Source organism: Electrophorus electricus, chromosome 11, assembly GCF_013358815.1.
Source record: "Electrophorus electricus isolate fEleEle1 chromosome 11, fEleEle1.pri, whole genome shotgun sequence".
NCBI lineage: Eukaryota > Metazoa > Chordata > Actinopteri > Gymnotiformes > Gymnotidae > Electrophorus > Electrophorus electricus.
This window is the reverse complement of record NC_049545.1, coordinates 24,147,580-24,168,857: the sequence shown is the minus strand read 5'-3', so window position 1 is coordinate 24,168,857 and position 21,278 is coordinate 24,147,580. Positions and strand designations below refer to the sequence as shown.

At 47.4% G+C, this 21,278-nt stretch overlaps 2 protein-coding genes across 2 annotated transcripts; one reads left to right on the top strand and one right to left on the bottom strand.

Moving 5' to 3' along the window:
• The first annotated feature begins 2,038 nt into the window (after positions 1–2,038).
• On the top strand, positions 2,039–17,778 carry spag5 (sperm associated antigen 5). Its single transcript, XM_035531289.1, has 26 exons — positions 2,039–2,055; positions 2,572–2,613; positions 6,031–6,138; positions 6,221–8,388; positions 8,861–9,050; positions 9,152–9,268; positions 9,367–9,459; positions 9,620–9,754; positions 10,082–10,201; positions 10,525–10,617; positions 11,149–11,283; positions 11,637–11,730; positions 11,813–11,960; positions 12,161–12,211; positions 12,627–12,801; positions 12,897–13,030; positions 13,252–13,426; positions 13,781–13,922; positions 14,044–14,127; positions 14,570–14,699; positions 14,838–14,970; positions 15,264–15,344; positions 15,787–15,936; positions 16,433–16,507; positions 17,429–17,509; positions 17,611–17,778. Exons 2-26 carry the CDS (start codon positions 2,593–2,595, stop codon positions 17,680–17,682), a joined length of 4,905 nt encoding a protein of 1,634 aa, XP_035387182.1. The 5' UTR covers positions 2,039–2,055; positions 2,572–2,592; the 3' UTR covers positions 17,683–17,778.
• Positions 17,779–19,964: 2,186 nt separating this feature from the next.
• foxe1 (forkhead box E1) lies at positions 19,965–21,041 on the bottom strand. The gene has a single exon (XM_027022768.2). The coding sequence runs from the start codon at positions 21,039–21,041 to the stop codon at positions 19,965–19,967; it is 1,077 nt and encodes a 358-aa protein (XP_026878569.2).
• Positions 21,042–21,278: the final 237 nt, after the last annotated feature.

The window sequence follows — 21,278 nt, the reverse complement described above, 5'->3', positions numbered from 1 at the left end:
GCTTTTCCTTCACATGACCCTTGACCTTTTAATGCTCCTAACTGCATGGGAGGAACAGCACTGGGAGATGCCACTAAGACTGGCCACCAGAGCATCGATAAGCCGCATACCACGAGGAGGTCGGGCTGGACTGTGGAAACAGCTGGACATCTCAATGCTGGGACCTAAATGCTCTCCCATTGCCAAAACTGCAGTGAAAGAAGGTTAAGGATGTGGAAGAGGTGAGGAGTGGAGAGAAGCCGGAGAGAAAGCGAGGGAGTGAAGATAAAAGGTCCCCTCTGGACTGGAGACAAGACATGAGTCTAATTATATGCTGTATTTTGTGGGAATTATTCTATATTTTCTCACACCATGTCTCAATTGTTATATTTCAAGCTGTCTGATCCAACATTCACACACATTTTACCCTCTATCTTGGGGGAATCATTCTTTATTTTCTCAATTTTCCCAATTCTCAAAAATGGGGGCGGAGTACAACCAAAAAATATCTGCGTGGCTAAGCATAGCAGTTGATCAAGATGGCAAAAAGGTTCTCTGCTCAGAAGGCCTTAGAAATGATTTTTGAAGGGAGAGAACATTGGGAAAATAATGAAGAGGAAGAATTTTCTGAATTTGAAGATAACATTTCTGCTAATTCAGAGTCTGACAGTGAGTCTGAAGAGGATGAAACTTGAACCACCATCAAAACGAAGAAGTCAGCAACCAGCCTCAGGAACCCCTCACCAGCCAGCCACAGGACCAGCCCATCAGCAGCTAGCATGTGGAGAAATATGGATGTCAAAAAATGGTGAAATTGAATGGTCTCCTTGGCCAAAGAAAGCCACTCCGCAGGTCTGCCAATGTGATGCAACCAGGGCCAACACAGATGGTAGCTTCTCTCGTCCAAGACATTGAGTCTTCTTTTGAGCTTTTCATCCCAGATGACATCCAGAAAATTATTCTGGATTGCACCAATTTACAGGGAAGGCATGTTTTTCGAGAGGATTGGAAGGACATGGACCAAACCCATTTACGTGCATACCTTGGGCTTCTTATCCTTGCTGGAGTTTTCTGATCCAAAGGGGAATCCACAGAATCCCTGTGGGATGCAGAAACTGGCAGAGACCTGTTCCGTGCCACAATGTCTCTAGAAAACCTTTAAATAAATTTCTAGGATTAACCGCTTTGATAACCAAAATGACAGACCAGCTCGGTGGCAGAGAGACAAGCTAGCTGCCATCAGAACAGTATGGGACAAGTGGGTGCACCGCGCCCTGTTTTACAACCCTGACCCCAATGTCCCTGCTGATGAGCAGCTGCTGCCGCTTCAGGCAATACATACCATCTAAACCCGCAAAATACGGAATCAAGATCTGGGCTGCCTGTGGTGCTGTGTCATCATATGCATGGGACAATACACATGCATTAAGTGCAGGAAATACATATGTAACACACTCTGCCCCACATGTGTTTTATAGGATGGCATGAATAGAGTATGTGTTCAATGGCGCTGATGTTTTTTATACTGACACAAATGTGTTCAGTTTCATAACATTGTCTCATTTAGACTAGGTCTAAATGTTTTTCCACCCATATGCTGATATTGAATTTTCCTTTTAGACTTTTTTTTTTTTTTTTACATTTTATCACATAAATGGATTGCACTACCATAGTATAAATATGATTTAAAAGGGGTAAATGGTAAAATATTAATCATATATCCTGTCTTTATTGCTAGTATTTGTCATAAGGAAACCATCTGGTATTTTTATTACATAAATTGTTATGGCGTTATCGATTTAGAAACCCAAAAATGCGGAGGGTCCACCAGACCCGCAAACGTTGGAGGAGTAACAAAAATCTGAACACCACACAAGGGTTAATAAAGATGAATGGACATCTCATAGAAAGCGTCGCTAGACACCCCACCACACTAGGTGGCGCTGTAGTGAGCTGGCTGCTGTAGCGGTAGACGTGGTTTTGACCAATGGGGTTATTGTGCGGCAGGTTTGAATACGCAAGAGGCGGTTAAATCATCCTGAGGGCTTTGTGTACCTGCTGTGTGTGCTGGAAAAAGTAAGAATACGAAACCGTAAATGGTAAAATAGCCTGGTGACGGGTTGTATTTGCTTGTCTAGTTGATCAAAGTTTTACGTAAAATTAGTAAGTGGTTAGCTAAGAGGCTAGAGATTTGATGTTTAGTAGTTTATAGCTAGCACGTTAGCTACATTTCTCTCACAGAATTCCCATACAACGGACCCGCTGTAAATTATCGCGTAACATTAGACTACTTTATCTAGTTGTGGTTTATACATGTTATACACAACAGTAACATGCAATAAATAGATTGCCAATTAGCTAAACGGACCCTGCATTTGCTTGACTTTGGCTATTGACAGCTTGCTTGTTGGCTTTATTAGCTAGCGTTAGCTAACTTTACTGCGCAAGTGCGTGCTAGGTATCATCAGTATTAATTAGTCTTTAAATGGTGTTCCTAGCCAGCTGTATAGCTAACCGCGCTAGTTTGAAAGGTGTACATTTTAGCTGGTTAACTAGCGGAATAAGGTAACTTAAAGCTACTTCCCTTTGCAGAAACTTCGCAAACGAAGAATCATGTCGGCTACCAGAGGAACAGTAAGTAGCTTGTTGACTATCACTGTTTCTGTGCACACCTCCATCGCAATAGTGTCGTTAAAAGCCCCCCCCGAGGTTCCAGTTAACTTGGTTATGTCCCTGATGATGAGTGTGGTGTCGTGTGTTAACCTGGTTATGTCCCTGATGATGAGTGTGGTGTCGTGTGTGTGTGTGTGTGTGTGTGTGTGTGTGTGTGTGTGTGTGTGTGTGTGTGTCAACCTGGTTATGTCTCTGATGATGAGTGTGGTGTCGTGTGTTTGTCAACCTGGTTATGTCCCTGATGATGAGTGTGGTGTCGTGTGTTTGTCAACCTGGTTATGTCCCTGATGATGAGTGTGGTGTCGTGTGTTTGTCAACCTGGTTATGTCCCTGATGATGAGTGTGGTGTCGTGTGTTTGTCAACCTGGTTATGTCCCTGATGATGAGTGTGGTTTTCGTGTGTGTGTGTGTGTGTGTGTGTGTTAACCTGGTTATGTCCTTGATGATGAGTGTGGTTTTCGTGTGTGTGTGTGTGTGTGTGTGTGTGTGTGTGTGTGTGTGTGTGTGTGTGTGTTAACGTGGTTATGTCCCTGATGATGAGTGTGGTGTCGTGTGTGTGTGTGTGTCAACCTGGTTATGTCCCTGATGATGAGTGTGGTGTCGTGTGTTTGTCAACCTGGTTATGTCTCTGATGATGAGTGTGGTGTCGTGTGTTTGTCAACCTGGTTATGTCTCTGATGATGAGTGTGGTGTCGTGTGTTTGTTAACCTGGTTATGTCCCTGATGATGAGTGTGGTGTCGTGTGTGTGTGTTAACCTGGTTATGTCCCTGATGATGAGTGTGGTGTCGTGTGTGTGTGTGTGTGTGTGTGTGTGTGTTAACCTGGTTATGTCCCTGATGATGAGTGTGGTGTCGTGTGTTTGTTAACCTGGTTATGTCCCTGATGATGAGTGTGGTGTCGTGTGTGTGTGTGTGTGTGTGTGTGTGTGTGTGTGTTAACCTGGTTATGTCCCTGATGATGAGTGTGGTGTCGTGTGTGTGTTAACCTGGTTATGTCCCTGATGATGTGTGGTGTCGTGTGTGTGTGTGTGTGTGTGTGTGTGTGTGTGTGTGTGTGTGTGTGTTAACCTGGTTATGTCCCTGATGATGAGTGTGGTGTCGTGTGTTTGTTAACCTGGTTATGTCCCTGATGATGAGTGTGGTGTCGTGTGTGTGTTTGTTAACCTGGTTATGTCCCTGATGATGAGTGTGTGTGTGTGTGTGTGTGTGTGTTAACCTGGTTATGTCCCTGATGATGAGTGTGGTGTCGTGTGTGTGTGTGTGTGTGTGTGTGTTAACCTGGTTATGTCCCTGATGATGAGTGTGGTGTCGTGTGTGTGTGTGTGTATGTGTATGTGTGTGTGTGTTAACCTGGTTATGTCCCTGATGATGAGTGTGGTGTCGTGTGTGTGTGTGTGTTAACCTGGTTATGTCCCTGATGATGAGTGTGGTGTCGTGTGTGTTAACCTGGTTATGTCCCTGATGATGTGTGTGTGTGTGTGTGTGTGTGTGTGTGTGTGTGTGTGTGTGTGTGTTAACCTGGTTATGTCCCTGATGATGAGTGTGGTGTCGTGTGTTTGTTAACCTGGTTATGTCCCTGATGATGAGTGTGGTTTTCGTGTGTGTGTGTGTGTGTGTGTGTTAACGTGGTTATGTCCCTGATGATGAGTGTGGTGTCGTGTGTGTGTGTGTGTGTGTGTGTGTGTGTCAACCTGGTTATGTCTCTGATGATGAGTGTGGTGTCGTGTGTTTGTTAACCTGGTTATGTCCCTGATGATGAGTGTGGTGTCGTGTGTTTGTCAACCTGGTTATGTCTCTGATGATGAGTGTGGTGTCGTGTGTTTGTCAACCTGGTTATGTCTCTGATGATGAGTGTGGTGTCGTGTGTTTGTCAACCTGGTTATGTCTCTGATGATGAGTGTGGTGTCGTGTGTTTGTCAACCTGGTTATGTCCCTGATGATGAGTGTGTGTGTGTGTGTGTGTGTGTGTGTGTGTGTGTGTGTGTGTGTGTGTGTGTGTGTTAACCTGGTTATGTCCCTGATGATGAGTGTGGTGTCGTGTGTTTGTTAACCTGGTTATGTCTCTGATGATGAGTGTGGTGTCGTGTGTTTGTCAACCTGGTTATGTCCCTGATGATGAGTGTGGTGTCATGTGTGTCTGTGTGTGTTAACCTGGTTATGTCCCTGATGATGTGTGGTGTCGTGTGTGTGTGTGTGTGTGTGTGTGTGTGTGTGTGTGTGTTAACCTGGTTATGTCCCTGATGATGAGTGTGGTGTCGTGTGTGTGTGTGTGTGTGTTAACCTGCTTATGTCCCTGATGATGAGTGTGGTGTCGTGTGTGTGTGTGTGTGTGTGTTAACCTGTTTATGTCCCTGATGATGAGTGTGGTGTCGTGTGTGTGTGTGTGTGTGTGTTAACCTGGTTATGTCCCTGATGATGAGTGTGGTGTCGTGTGTGTTAACCTGGTTGTGTGTGTGTGTGTGTGTGTGTGTGTGTGTGTGTGTGTGTGTGTGTGTGTGTGTGTGTGTGTGTGTTAGTTAACCTGGTTATGTCCCTGATGATGAGTGTGGTGTCGTGTGTGTGTGTTAACCTGGTTATGTCCCTGATGATGAGTGTGGTGTCGTGTGTGTGTGTGTGTGTTAACCTGGTTATGTCCCTGATGATGAGTGTGGTGTCGTGTGTGTGTGTGTGTGTTAACCTGGTTATGTCCCTGATGATGAGTGTGGTGTCGTGTGTGTTAACCTGGTTATGTGTGTGTGTGTGTGTGTGTGTGTGTGTGTGTGTGTGTGTGTGTGTGTGTGTGTGTGTTAACCTGGTTATGTCCCTGATGATGAGTGTGGTGTCGTGTGTGTGTGTGTGTGTGTGTGTGTGTGTTAACCTGGTTATGTCCCTGATGATGTGTCGTGCGTGTGTGTGTGTGTGTGTGTGTGTGTGTGGTTATGTCCCTGATGATGAGTGTGTGTGTGTGTGTGTGTTAACCTGCTTATGTCCCTGATGATGAGTGTGGTGTCGTGTGTGTGTGTGTGTGTGTGTTAACCTGTTTATGTCCCTGATGATGAGTGTGGTGTCGTGTGTGTGTGTGTGTGTTAACCTGGTTATGTCCCTGATGATGAGTGTGGTGTCGTGTGTGTTAACCTGGTTGTGTGTGTGTGTGTGTGTGTGTGTGTGTGTGTGTGTGTGTGTGTGTGTGTGTTAGTTAACCTGGTTATGTCCCTGATGATGAGTGTGGTGTCGTGTGTGTGTGTTAACCTGGTTATGTCCCTGATGATGAGTGTGGTGTCGTGTGTGTGTGTGTGTGTTAACCTGGTTATGTCCCTGATGATGAGTGTGGTGTCGTGTGTTTGTTAACCTGGTTATGTCCCTGATGATGAGTGTGGTGTCGTGTGCTTGAATGTGCAGCTCCCGAGGGCTGACAGAACTCCACTGCGCAACGTACAGAACCAAATGTCCACTTCGCCATGGCAGACTCCAACTAAATCTGCCTCATTGAAGAAGAATGTCTCTCAGGTCAAATTGTGTTTATTCATCAAAGCTGACTCTACATTTGAAAAAGATGTGAATGTTAACATTGTTTCTCCCGTCTAAACAGAACAAAAACCTGTGTCGTCTGTCTGGCTCGGTAGATGATTTCGCCGCCATCACCAGCACTGCCACAGATATCCGCAGCAGTGAAGATGGTACAGGTTCCCTGAACGAAAATCAGGGAAATGTCACCTTCAAATCTTTCATGTGTACAGGAGGGGACGTTGAACTGTCAGCAGACTCTGTTATGTCAGATGAGTCTGTTGTGGTTGGTGCTCTAACACTGGAAGATTGTCCGCACACATTCAGTGTTACAACTGTAATGTGTGAAGATACCCTGTATGACATGGAAAAACATGTTGATCATCCATACTGTAGTCACGCGTCTGATGAGCCGAGCTTAGAGTCTGTGACATTGGACACGGAGAAAAAGGTTCGAGGGGTTTGTTCTGCAAATCATACAGATGCTGCTCCAGACAGTGCAGGGTCATGTCAGACAGAGGCAGTTTCCGCCAGTGAACTGGAAGACATCACTGTGAAGTCCTTCTCTTGTCCAGGAGGAGAGATAGAGATAGCAGATGCCTCCCTTGCACAAGAGGAATCGTTTAATGTGATCATAGGAACACTGAAGGAAGAATTCCGGAGCGTTGAAGACGAGAGTGAGATTCTCGATGAACACGCTGAGCTCACAGGGTTTCCCGGCTGCTGTGCGGATCACCCATACTGTCGTCGTGAGCTCGAACCGCCTGCCTATGCCCACAGTCATGCTGTCTGCACCCTCCCTGTGTCATGTGAGGCTACTGTTGTCCGTGACGATGACCTTACAGGCTGCATGCGAGATCTCACCTTTATAGAAACCTCTACAGCAGAGAGACCCCTAGTGGTGGTGCAGGGAGACGTCAAGCTGAAATCGCTGTGCTGCTCCGGAGGTGACGTTGAGCTGGAGAACGCATGTGGAGAGTCCCAGGTGTCTGTGCTTATGAAGGAGTTTGCTTTAGTCGGTGACCTGCAGTCTTCAGGCAGTGACACTAGTGAGGAAAGCACTGCAGTGCTGAGCCCTGGTGGCAAACACGCTGACCACGTCTACTTCCGTTCTGGACATGGAGATTTCCATCCCCCGGCCTCCGAGGTTACGAGCACCGGCTCACGGCTCTCCTCCAGCTCCTGGGAATGCTCTGAGATGGACGCTCCGGGCCTTGCCGACGGGTCGCAGAACTTAAAGTCTGTTGTTGGCAGTGGAGTGGCGGTCGTGCAGAGTTCCACAGAGCTTCCAGGGGAGCTGTTTTCGAGCAAGGAGTCTGTCTGGAGCCTTTGCTCTTCCTTGCTGCACAACAGTAGAAATGTGGCAGAAAGTGCCAACGTGTTGCAGGGTCTAGCTGACGTTGACCAACCGCCCTCCGCTAACGGTGAACAGGACATAGCCAGTGAAGAGCCTCCAGTCTTGAGAGGCCCTGTTGTGTCTGACTATCCTCAGATGTCATCAGATAATAAAGAAGCATTTTTAGATGTTGATGGAAGCGCAGAGTCCTGTCTCTCCCAAACCACCGTTAGCCCCGCCCCTGATATGCCTGCTGGGAATTTTCTGGAGGGATCTAGCAATGTTGAAGGCCAAAATGCTGACACGGAGACAAGCGCTACTCGAGACAGCGCTCTGGGGCTGAGCGGAGACCCCGACGCCCACGCCGACATGGAAGTCCTGCGATCCGAGAGCGCGTGCGACTGGGAGTGTGAACTCGTCTCTCTCCACACCCAGCTCAGCTCTGCCACTGTTCCTGATTCCCTGACCCCCAGGAACCCGGCGCTGAGCAGGAGCATCGTGGAGGGTCACGGAGGGCCGGCCTCGCAGAGCCGACTGTGGCCCGAGCTCTTGGACAGCCCCATACCTCCACCCCAGCTCAACTCCACTGCCCTGCGTCCGTCTCCTGCAGCGGGACGGCGGGACAAGGCCCTGCTGGACCTGTCAGCTATGGGGAAAGGTCCCCTCCAGCAGCAGCTCAGACAGATGGCAGAGCTGCTCATCCTGGCCTCGGGGAAGATCGCCGCGCCCGCCACCCCAGCACCGCGCAGCCACGGTGTGGAGGTGGCCGCTACTCCAGTGGAGAAGCACAGTGCCTGCGTGTGGACCACTCCGGTACTTCAGGCCGACGGAAGCACCAACACGTCTGCCCGGGTGGAGATTGTGAAGGACATAGACATGTCGGACGCCTGCACCTCTACTGACCCGCTGCTGTGGAGGTAAGTTGGATCAAATTGTGCTGATGTGAGGCTCAGTAAGCACGCATGTTTACGACATACATAATTACAGAACTATATTATTAAAATTAACAGTATCATGAAAACTGAAGTTATGCTTGGCCTTAATTTTGTCATGATATTTGGTAAGATAACGTACACAGGAAATGTAGGCACTCTACAGGACATGTAAAGTATTAGGACAATGTAGTTGTTATAGAGAAAATGTTATTTAAAAAAATCTCTTTAGGAGTGGAAAAAACACTCCTTATAACCTTTAAACGCTATGATTTTAGTTTAGTTTTTTTTTTATCTTGCACCTATAAATACTTAAATTTATACATCACTAAATGATGGAATTCAAAGTTGATATTAAAAATTCGAGTGTAAACTAATGTCGTATTGCGATAACAGTATATGGTGATGATATTGCTGAGCCCTGTGTGACTGACTGACCCCTGATCCCCTGATGCAGTGTGACCCCCAGCAGTCTGGAGTCTCTGTCCAGATCAGACCTGGAACAGAAACTGCTCACCACTCTCGTCATGGTGGAGGTTCTCTCTCAGCAGCTGGCTTCCTCCCATGCCCCCTGCCCCAGGGTCTGCCCCGCCCCCTCTGACCTCAGAGACCGGCTCGTCCAGACCGATCACACCCAGCTCGGCCAGGTGAGAGTGGCGTCGTCCCCGTGCCAGCTTGTAGTCTACACGCGTGGGACTGTGTTCAAGCTGTGCCATCCCCTTTCCCGTGTTTGCCCTGCGTTTCACAGACGGAGCCGTACAGAGAGTTGTACGTGAGCGCTCTGGAGAGGATACAAGCTCTCGAGGACGACCATGAGACGCTGGGTAGTTTGCACCAGGCCCTGCACCTGCTGAGGGGCACCATGGTAAGACCGGAGCCGCCTGCACGGCCTACGTTATGTCAGTGTCTGCAGCGATGCCGCTCTGAGAGAGGTCTGTGTGTGTCTGTGTGTGTGCCCCACAGACCAGCGTTAAGACAGAGGCAGCCCAGACCCTGTGCAGCCTGAAGCAGATTGAAAGTGTCGTCAGTGACGACCAGGAAATCCTCTCCAAGCAGGTGGGATGCTGCTACTGAACCGTCGTCATAAGCTAAAGTAAAAGACCAAGCTGGTGATACTGCAGCTGAACAAGAAGAGCTCTGCGTTTGTGGGGGAAATGGTTTTCAGAAGCATTAATGTTAGTTGAAGGTTAGTAAGTTTGTGTGTATGTGTGTGTAGGTGAGTGAGATGAAGGCTCTCTATGGGAGGTGTGTGGGGTCTCTGAGGAAGATGGAGAAGAAGACCCAAGTCTGCTTACAGAAGAGAGATGACATGAGACGGACCATGGAGGAGGCGCTACACGAGAGACACGTGGTATTACATGCAAACCACATGACACATGGTGTTACACATGAACCATACGTGCCCCAAACATGTGCCCTATACGCACCCCACGCACACCCTACAGGACTGCATGAGACATACACCCTACTGCCTTATACCACTACACACAACCTGCACACACCTGATTGTTTGTATTTGCATTTATTTTGTACGTTTTATAAATGTACTTAATGAGTGGTGTGTGTGTGTGTGTGTGTGTGTGTGCGCGCGCGCGCGCGCGCGCGTGTGCGGCTCTCCACACGCGTGCGCGGCTCTCCACACGCGTGCGCGGCTCTCCACACGCGTGTGCGCGTGCAGGTGTTGCGTGTGCTGGAACAGCTACGTGCCCATCACGCCGTGCAAGTATCAGAGCTCCAGGAAGTCCTCGGGTCCCAGCAGGGCCTGACTGCCACTCTCACTCACACTCATCCACAGTTGGTGAGCTGCACACATCCACCCCGCTCACTCCTTCACTCTATTCCTCACTCTCACACACTGTAATCACTGATGGTTGTTATACACCACTGGTATTCAAATCCCAAAGCCCTCCAGCACCAGGTTTCATTTTCCACCCTCTTCTACCTGGTAAGGTGTGGTGTTTAACTGAAATCATCACAAATCGAGGGTTGGATTTGAGGTCTGGCTATATATAATGTGTATTTGGGGAACTCTCTTGTGATCATGTTGTTGTTGATCTGATGTGTGCTGGTGTTTGGCAGTTTCTCGCCCTGTGGTTGATTTGCGTTGTGTCCTGTGCTCAGGTCGAGCTGAACCGGACATGTGTGGAGTCCCTCGGTGCTGCCTGTATCCTGCTCAGACAGAAGCTTGAGGATCACACTGCCTTTTCGGAGGAGGTGCGATGGGGTTTAGCTCAGCCTGGAGAAGAAAGCGTTCAGTTCTCCATCACTCTTAAGCTCGAGATCTCAGAAATGACTTGTGCCATGCAAGATTTAGACAAAGGCTTTAAAAGGAAAAAGATGACTTTCAATTAACACAATCAGAGAGTTGCAACCCATGTCAAATCGACAATGAATGTCACTGTAATATCATGTCGGCAGGTGTCTGCCAGTCCACACTAGATATATATTTACGGCATTTATCTATCGCTTTTATCCAAAGCGACTTACAATTACGTCTAAATACAACTTTGAGTAATTGAGGATTAAGGGCCTTGCTCAGGGGCCCAACAGTGGCAACCTGGCAGTGGAGGGGTTGGAACTGGCAACCTTCTGATTACTAATCGGCTACCTAGAACCACTGAGCCACCACTGCCCCAGATATCACCAGACTCTTCTGCATTCAGTTCTGAGATTTGCCGATAAACCTGTTGGGTGGGATCCCAATCTCAGTGCTCTATATCTCTGTTCTTTGCTCTGTGCGATTAGCTGTGTCGGGCTCAACAGCTGCTCCAGAGGACGCATGCAGTACTGCTGAGGTTGCAGCAGAGGGCGCTAGCTGCAGTGGAGCAGAGCCGGCAGCACCAGGCAGCGAGAGACGCAGCAGTGCAAGACCGATGCCAGGTCAGCAATGCTTACCAGACAACTGGCTGCCTACCTGCCCTCAGTCCTGTTTTAGAACATGACAAATGTTCACAGTTGTATTGCCAAACCTTTGATAAAGAAATTAACATTAAAAAAAGATGTCAACAATACTACAATCGCTAACAATAACAATAATAATAATATAACTACCTCAACACTCCTGTTATCAATAAGAATTATAAAAGTATCTGGTATCTGACATGGTCACTCCCTGTTCCTCAGACTGTGGCAGGAGTGAACATATAGTTCTGCTGAACTCGTTCGTTCAGTGTTTTGTCCTTCAGACTGACAGCTCTCTCTCTCTCTCTCTCTCTGTGTGTTGTGTACCATAGTTGGAGAGTGAGCTGGAGCAGACCCAGTGCAACCTGCGTGATGCTCACCTGCATGTCGCTGACCTGAACACGCAGGTTACCATCATGACTTCAGGTGGGTCGACGAGACTTAAAGTAACTCAGCAAAACATTAGAAATTCAAGCGCTTTTATTAAAACTTCTGTGTGTGTGGACAGAGATGGCAGTTCTGCGTGAGCAGTTGGAAGAGGCAGAAGATGAACGCGCTCAGCTGCAGAGGAAGACTACGGAGCTGTCGGCTACGGTCTCCTCCACCCTGGCCTCCTACGCCTTTCTAGAGCAGGCCCTTGCCGACGAGACGAGCAAGTATGACCTTCACCCATTAACTCCACCTACCATTTAACTATGGCTGAGCTGGTGTCTTTCTAAAGTAACGTTATGCACAGATTCAGTCAGAGAATGATGTCTGAGGAGGTTTTGATGTTACATCCCATAATTAATGACCAGGGTTTGGGTGGAGGTAGATATGGTGGTGCTCCAGTGCTGATGCTTGTTTGGAATTACAGGTTGCAGTGTTCTCTGCACCAAAGCCAGGAAGCCATGGACAAGGCAGCCAGGTATGTATTGACACCCTGAGACATCACGTATCCAAGACCGCACACCTAAAACGTGCGCGCACACACACCCACCTGAGACTGCACACACCGGAGACTGTGCACCTAAACCACACACACCCGAGACCGCACACCTGACCCGCCCAGCAGAGACATCACACCTACATACCTGAACCACATGCAAACATCAAAGCTGAGATATCTCACATACCTGGAAGAGTACAAGTCTGAAAACAGTTCACGTGGAAAATATTTTAAAAATTATACAACAGTTATACATGAAACAGTATCTCTACATATCATAAATGTCAAATAAATAAAGTGAAGCAACAGTAAACACAACCCGTAAACACACAACCCAGACTCAGCACATGTACCGGATTCTTTGAGGACTGTCTCCCTCATGTCTGTCCACCAGCCTGCAGGTCACACTGCAGGACTCACAGCAGCGGGTGGAGAAGCTGGAGGAGACCCTGGCCCAGAGGGACATCCTGCTGACCCAGCTCCACGCGGAGGTGGAGGCCCAGAGTCTGCACCTCCGCCGCCTCTCACAGGTGGAGTCAGAGCTGTCCAGTGCCCAGGAGATGAGTGAGGTGAGACCAGGAGCCTGTACACAAACAGCCATGCCTGCCCCTTATTGCGCCGTCAGCACACAAATGTTTGTGTGCATGCACGTGCGGGGTGATAGTTCCTGCAGGCGGAGACTGAGATGAGCCGTGAGCAGCTGGCCGAGAGCGAGAACCTTCTGCGCTCACACCTACAAGGCCTACGACAGAGGAACCTGGAGTGTGAGGACCTCAGAGTAGCCCTGGAGCAGCTCCGGTAAAACACACGCATGCTATTTTAAAACTTTGCTGATTTGTTTAGTCTTTAATCATATTAGCAGATGTTCTTTTTACTTTAGATTTTTTTTTTTTGTCCTTACACTTTTATTTTTTACTGTTTTGTTGACATGCGTTATAAAGCACTTCGAGAGCTGCTAAATAAATGATTTATTTATTATAACACACAACCAGTGAGTGTGTGTGTGTGTGTGTGTTCAGCCTCGAGCAGGCCTCTCTTCAGGAGGAGTTGGACAGCACACGTGCTAAAGCTCGGAGCATGCTCCTGGACCAGGGAGATCAGCTGGCGCAGGCCGTGCTGGACGTGTGTCTCCTCCACCAACAGCTCCGCTCCCTGACCAACACCACCCGCAGTGCCGCCGCCGCCTCCACCCAGGTCCGCCTGCCCCCACCTCTGATCATGTGATCTTCGCTTTATTGCCCCTCTGTGTGAACAGCTCAGCCACAAACACACGTTACAGGAAGCTTGTGGATTTACATTGAAGTGCTTGTAACAAGTGGTGAGGAGTTGAAGACACCACCACGTGCCCGTTTTTTTAAGCTGTGTGCGTTACATCTCCTGAGTCCGTTGCTTCCAACCCGTGTCTCTTGCTTGGGGAGATTATTCTTCCTGTAGTTTCTGAGTTGTTTAGTTTTGAGACAGTATATATTGTTGAAAGCGTTATTTAATTACACGTGAATCAAACTAAATTGTTTCACTTTTGTTAAGTGTAACCTCAAATGTCTCCAGATCTCTGATCCTCCTGGCCTGACTGAGGCTCCCCAGTGCCCCCTACAAACCCCACAGCAACCCTGCACCTCTTTTCTCAGCTCCGTTATGCTGGCCCTCACTGAGGAACAGCAGTGCGATACGGCGCCACCTGCAGGTCCAGGTCTGCTACTGTCTCTTCCCCTTCAGACAGCCCCTGACCTCCACCACAGTGCGAGACATTTCTGGCCAGACTGTGACGTGGGCGTGAGCTGATGTGTTCCTCTGTGCTCTTCTACCTGCAGAGGAGGCGGGGCCTCGTGACCTCATCGGTAGCATTGGCAGTGCCTTCACCCATGTCGCTGTGGCGGTACCCCAGAATGCTGATGGTACCCCAGTCTTGTGGAGATTTTCTCTCTGCATGGAGCCGGAATCACATTTGAATATCAAATACTATCACGAAGGCCATGTCTTCACACACACACGTTTATTTTATTATTTTTTATTTTGCAAAATGATTAGTTCAAGTGGTTGGGACAAGACGCATTTTTTAGTTTAGCTCCTACTGTTGGGTGCGTTTGGTGTGTGCTGACAGGAGGGTGTGTTCACCCTGAGGAATGGAGTGTTTTCACATTAGTCACACCAATCTAACTCTTACTTGTACCACCACACAACAGAGGTTTCTGTCAGATGTCATGTTTTGCAGTGTGTTGTGCAATATTGTTTGTATTGTACTTTTACGGTCCATTACATGTTGTTTTGTGTTGTTTTTGTCATGTTATGCATGTCATGGCTCGTGCATCACATTGTGTTTCGTGCGTGTGTGTTTAGACGAGAGGTGCAGCGGTACACTCGTGCAGCTGCTGGCTTCTTTGGGTGAGGGTGTGTCTGACCTCCAGTCTGCTATCCAGCAGCTGAGGGAGCATAAGGACGCTGAACTTCAGAGTCTGCAGAGTGAAAAGTAAGATCAGCTCCTCTCTCTCTCTCCCTTTATGTAGAAAATGATAGATGACCTCACTCCTCATAGTGAAACAAATCATAGTTATCCCAAGATGAGTGTTGCATGGATAAGAACTGCTTTGACCTTCCGCTGTTCCAGTTGTAACCTGCAGGAGGCGCTGCGGGCGGAGTCTGACAGGCGCTTGGTGGGGGAGGCAGAGCTCCAGCAGCAGGTGAGACGGCTGAAGGCTCAGGCAGAGAAGGATGCCCAGGTCCTACAGCAGAAGGTGCAGGTTAGTGGCTACGTCATGGCTCGTGTTTTCATGGTGCCTCCTACACCTCACCTGTGGGGTCAGGGAAAGTTCCTCCACCCTCGGAGCTGGGTGTAGATCTGTGGAGGCCGTGCACCACATATAAGCTGGTCGGAGCGCTAAACAAATCTCATCTTTCATGAGGAGCCATTTGTAGCTTGGCATGTATGACGGGAATTAAGTGTGTGGGATAGTTGTAAATGATTTTCTGACACATAGGGGTGTGGGTGTGTGTTTGCATGTGCGGGCATCTGCGCGCCTGTGTGTGTCTTAAGGATGAGAAGGCTCTAAGGAAGCTTTGCAGTGATCTAGAGGAGACCACGCAGACTGTGCAGAAACACCGAGCAGAGAACAGCGTGAGTGACCACACACTACACACCCCACCCCCCACTCTACACCCACTCCACTGCCCTACTAAACCAGGCCATGATATCCTCCCATCGAGGCGGGGGTGGGGTGGTGCCAGGTCACATGTACCTGCTTTCAACTGGCTCCACAAAACACTTTTTACCAGCAACAGATTTTAGGCACTTTATTAATTACAGTAATTTCCTTCAATTATATTGCGTTAAAGTTTTTAGAAAAACGCACAACCTGCAACCTTAATACACACCACTTCTCACAAAGGGAGAATCATATGTATGTTTTATATATATATATATATATATATATATATATATATATATATATATATATATATATATATATATATATATATAAAATACACACACTATTTTATAAAAATATTGTGTGAGAAATTAGATTTTCATCCATTTTATCCCTTTTGACTGTTTCTAGGAGCTGCGGCGTGAGGGGGTGGAGTTACGCCGTATACTGCAGCAGTCCCAAGTAGAGGTACAGGCTTTGAGGGAGGAGCTAAAGCGATCAGCCAACCAATCGTCATCTAGCACAAAGGAACTGGATGATAGGATTCGCCTGCTCAAAGAGGTGCTTGGTTTGTTTTTGCTGCAAAGTATAATAACCATTAAAGAAGAATCTGAGCCATTTTGAGGACTGAAGAGCTGATGTCACAACCTTAGAAATATTTGTGATTTTAATGCCCATAAACACCTGACAGATCAGGCACCAAGTATCAATAACAAAAACAACACTAGTAGTAGTGTTATAATAGTAGTGGTGGTTGTTGTTGTAGTAGTGTTGTTATTGTTGTTGTTGTTGTAGTAGCAGTAGTAGTAGTGTTGTTGTTCAGCGCAAACACTAATAGTGACGTATAAACACTATAAAATGTGAGTCATTGTTATTTGAAATAAAAGCCCCCCACCCCACCTTCCCACAACACCCTGACTGAACGCACAGACGGCTGTTCCCCTAACCCCCCTCTGGCCGAATGCTCAGATGGCTGTTCCCATAACCCCCCCCACCCCGACCCCGCTCGAACAGCTGTGTCCTTTTGCAGTTCTGCAGCTCCTCTGTTTGTCCACAGGTGGAGCGATTGAAAGTCAGTTTATCTGAAGTGGAAGGATCCAGGTCCAAGCTCCTGGATCGAGCCAAGAGACACGTAAGTCACACAGCCTTTTCACACTGCACACTACGTGTCCATTAGCATTTAAATGCTTTTTCCCCTGGAAACAACAATTTTTTTTCTTATTGTCAGAAGGTTTTCAACAAAAAACTTAAATCTGATTAAATCTCTGACAAGAGACAGTGGGCATCTGTAGTAATGCTTGACGAGGAATGGAGCATGACGATTAAGCCTTAATTTAGTGTTAATAAGCACTGGTGATCCTTTTGTGGTAGTTAATTTAGTGTTGTTAAACACTGGTGATCCTTTCATGATAACTATTTTAGTGTTAAACACTGTGGAGGCTACAGTGCCGTGGTAATTAGACTGGTCATTCATCTCACTCTGGACAAGCATGTCTTTTCATCTGTAGATTAGTGGCAGATCCTTAAAAAGGGGATGCGATCTCTGCATCGTCCTGAAGTGTTCAAGTATAATTTTGTTATATAATTTATATATATATATATGTGTGTGTGTGTGTGTGTGTGTGTGTGTGTGTGTATGTATATAATATGTGTGTGTGTGTGTGTATGTATATAATATGTGTGTGTGTGTGTGTGTATGTATATAATATGTGTGTGTGTGTGTATGTATATAATATGTGTGTGTGTGTATATAATGTGTGTGTGTGTGTGTATGTATGTATATAATGTGTGTGTATGTATGTATATAATGTGTGTGTGTGTGTGTGTGTGTGTGTGTGTATGTATGTATATAATATGTATGTATGTATATAATGTGTGGGTATGTATGTATGTATATAATATGTGTGTGTGTGTGTGTGTGTGTGTGTGTGTGTGTGTGTGTATGTATATAATATGTATGTATGTATATAATATGTGTGGGTGTGTATGTACGTATGAATATGTGTGTGTGGGTGTGAACACGGGATATTTACTGACGAATTTCTCTCTGTAGCAACTGGTTCACTCCCTGAATCAGAGCAAACTGGAACGTGAGCTCCACCTGCTGGACGACATGATAGAGGCGGTGAGACAGGTGGGTCTGGGTGGTCAGACTCTGATTCACGTCCCTCCTCGGACGTCTGTTTGTGTGTGCGCGCGCATCGTGACCGACGCTGTGATTTCTGTCCGTTTTAGACTCTGTCTTCCGTCCCTGAAGTGGTGAAGACCTGCCCTGAGCTCCAGAAACTAACGAACCTCATTGGATGAGTTTATTCTGCAAGGATGCCACATATAACTATTATTATTATTATTATTATTATTATTATTATTATTATTTACGTTTAGTTCCGTTTGTTTATTAATATGCACTTGTTAAATGAATGTGTTTTTGTTTTTGTTTTTTTTAAATCTTTGAACCTTTAAAAATGAAAGTGAAATGTTTGTGTATAATGTCATTTTTCAAAATAAAATTTAGTTGGTTAAAACTGACCGTCTTTCGTTAAAACTGATCAGCTGACGAGTATAGTGTAATGGAGAGCTGTGTTTCTGAAATCCTTTTACGTGTTTGCGGAGATAACCGTCACGGGGTGAGGTTTGAATTTTCCTTTGCATTTCGATTCCAGTGAACTAATATACAGCTAATGTGAAATCTTTTGTTCCGCTTGTGTTTGTGTGCAAATGTTCCGGGTTTCCTCGAGCCTCGACTGCCAGGCGTGCGAGACGGGCCCTGCTCCCTGCACGGACATGCGAGGTTGAGCGCGCGGTGAATTGCTCTATTAGCTGATTAATGAATGTGGAAAGACTTCGGCAGGCTTGTTTCCCCCCGAGGCGGCGCCTGCGATGTTGATTTTGCTGTAATATATCACAGCACCGTTGGAGAGCACCTTGTCCCAGCCTGTAGCAGTCTGGCGGAGGTGAACAGCTGTAATCTCGCACTCTGCTTGACTGCTGTCCCGCTCGGCTCTGGTGCCTGGGCGCTCCCAGCAAGCCCACTGACGTTCCTCCGGTTGATTTGTACGGTTGTCCTCTGGGTGTTCTGTTACCGCCCGCAACTGTCAAATACAAGCTGTCTCTCTGTAGTTGGTCTATAAAGACAAAACGTTTGTTTTTTTAACCCGTTTTGACCAGTTCAGCACATCACTGCTAATAAAATGTGTTTGGACTAGCCTGGCAGACCTGACAGGAGCGTCTCCCTCCTCTTTCATTTTTGTATTTTGTGACGAATGCAAACTAGTAAAGGAAATGGTTTTTTTTAAGGGTGATTGTTTTGTGACATGCTTCCTGCTAGGTAAAGGATTAAAGTATCGATCTATCGCCACGGACTCCACGACCCCCCCCCCCCCCCCCCCCCCCCCCCCCCCCCCCCCCCCCCAATTAGTGGTTTGTCACTTAACAGAAGTGACACATTCACTAATAATACCCGCTGATGATATTTCAGAACTGCATATCGGGTTGAAGTAATTCCCAGTGTGGTGTGATCTGTTATCTGTTGAACAGATGAACTGAGGTGTTTTTATCTTTGAGACGTTTGGCACAGGGCAGCCATAACACTTTACATCTGACTGGAGTGAAGCACGGGTTGAAGATTAAATAAAGTCAAAGCTCCATGTATAGATGGTTGACACAAATATTACGGTTTATGTTTAGAAAAACGTCAGGATGGCTTGGAAACATCATAGATATTTTCTTCTGTCAGTTCCTTATGTCAGTCACTTACTTAATCCAAACAAATGGCTCATTGCGTGTGTCGGAGAGAAAAATGAATTATGATCTAAATGTAGTCTTTATTCTAAAGAAAGTACTCGTTTAAAACAGATTTGGAATTTTTTTTTTACATTTTTGGTTGAGGATTTATTATAAATTTTTAATTATGGAAATTTTTAAAAATTGCAGTCTGAAATTAGTTGGAATTCAGTACAAGGATGTGATGCAAATTTAATTTAATTTAACATAAAATCACAACCGAACACTGCATTTCATTTCATACGCTGTCCTCAAATAGTGGTGCAGTTTTCTTTCTGTCTCTATTCACCATTGTGGAACCATTTTGCATTTTATGCAACACCAATATTTTATTACACTGAGCCTCCTACAGACAAGAGATCCTTGAGACGAGTGGGATGCTGGATAATTCGCCCCCGCGAGAAGGAAAGTTCTTTTCTTTTCTTTGGCAGAAAGCAAATGAATGAAAAACGGCACAGAATCGCATTTGATGATTCAAAACAGGGACCTTCAAGCAACTTGCAGTAAAAAAAATCTCACTAACCTGACCACCACACACTTAACACTTGCTCTTTTCTGAGACACCATTCAGCAATTATGAGTGAGAAAAAAAAAAATAATTATGGGGAAGTGGCTTAAATTCTGTGCTGTTTAAGTGAAGTGGAGACATGAAACTTCATGTGGCTCACCTCAAGTGAAAAAAAAAGTATTTCAACTCAGGAACAGTCATAAAAGTCATCAGACAAGAATAAAATGTCTTCAAATAATTTTTAAACACGTACAGTATTGTTACAGGCAGCAGCAGTTTTTCATAGTTTAGTGGGATTTCAAATGGCAGACACAAACCTGTCCATACCAGACGAGTAAGAGGGGTGTATGAGGTATCCTGTGGAGGCACCTGTCGGGCAGCTGTTATTGTACTGGGCAAAAGAGCCTAGCTGTCCTGGGGAGACCCTTCCGTACGGGTCCCCCAATGCTTCTCCAGCCATTGGGGGTGAGCTGGCGACCCCGAGCCGGCCCGTGGGGCCGTAGCCCTGAGCACCGCCGCCCTGTGGGTATCCTCCCTGGGCTTGGCCATACGCGTGGGTCCCAGGGCTGGGATAGGCGAAAGCCGCGTGGCCCAAGGATCCGGAGCGTCGGGAGAGCACCGTGGGGCTGCCGCAGGGCTGTGCCTGGAGCCCCGACACCCCCTGCCTGCAGGAGCCTCCCTCAGGACTGAAACTGCGGCAGCTCTGTGGCCCTGCCAACTCCGCGCTCGGACCCAGACTGCCGTGGGGCCCGATCAGGGTGTTGATGCTGAAGACGCGGGACTGGGCAGAACCAAAGCCGGCCGAAGACGAGGGACAGTAAGGCGAGGACAGCTGTGGCCCATACGACGGGCTCACCGTCACGCCAGGGTACACGGGGCCCGCGTAGGCAGGGCAGGCGATCTGGACCGGCGAGAAGACGGACGCGTCTTGGACGTAGGACGAGTAGGTGCTGTAGTCGCAGCGCTTGAAGCGCTTGCGACGTCTCAGGAAACTACCGCTCTCGAACATGTCCTCGGCGTTGGGGTCCAGGGCCCAGTAGTTGCCCTTCCCAGGTCGGCCAGGTTCTCTCGGGATCTTGACGAAGCAATCGTTCAGGGTGAGGTTGTGGCGGATGGAGTTCTGCCACTTCTTGGAGTTGTCCCTGTAGAAAGGGAATCGCTCCGTGATGAACTTGTAAATGCCGCCCAGGGTGAGTTTGCGCTCGGGGGAGCTGGCGATCGCCATGGAGATGAGGGCGATGTAGCTGTATGGGGGTTTGCCCCTCTGCAGCGGTCTCTTCCTACGACGGCCTCGCGGCGGGTCTGCCATGTTCGTCTCCGGCGCCTGAACGGTCGTCGCGGACGGAGACTCCTTCTCCACCTTAACCACAGGCATGTTTCTGTTGCTCTAAAAATTTGCTGCAGCCTAACAAATCACGCAGGTGTGTCTGGCATCAAATATTCTGAACTTGTTTGGCGAATGCGACGCTAGTAAAATTCTTTCACCTTGTGCGGATCAGCAGCAACAGGTGGTGTGTGCCCACAAACGTTTTAACAGATGACAAACAGCCACCATGGTGCAGAACTTACGATTCTCAGTCGAAAAAGTCCATTCCTCTGAATGCCTGTCGCA

Coding starts and splice junctions, on each gene's coding strand:
- spag5 (XM_035531289.1), top strand. CDS start 2,593: ATGTCGGCTACCAGAGGAACA. Junction 11,961..12,160: donor CTTGCCGACGAGACGAGCAA/GTATGACCTTCA, acceptor TTGGAATTACAG/GTTGCAGTGTTCTCTGCACC. Junction 15,937..16,432: donor GGATTCGCCTGCTCAAAGAG/GTGCTTGGTTTG, acceptor GTTTGTCCACAG/GTGGAGCGATTGAAAGTCAG.
- foxe1 (XM_027022768.2), bottom strand. CDS start 21,041: ATGCCTGTGGTTAAGGTGGAGAAGGAGTCTCCGTCCGCGACGACCGTT.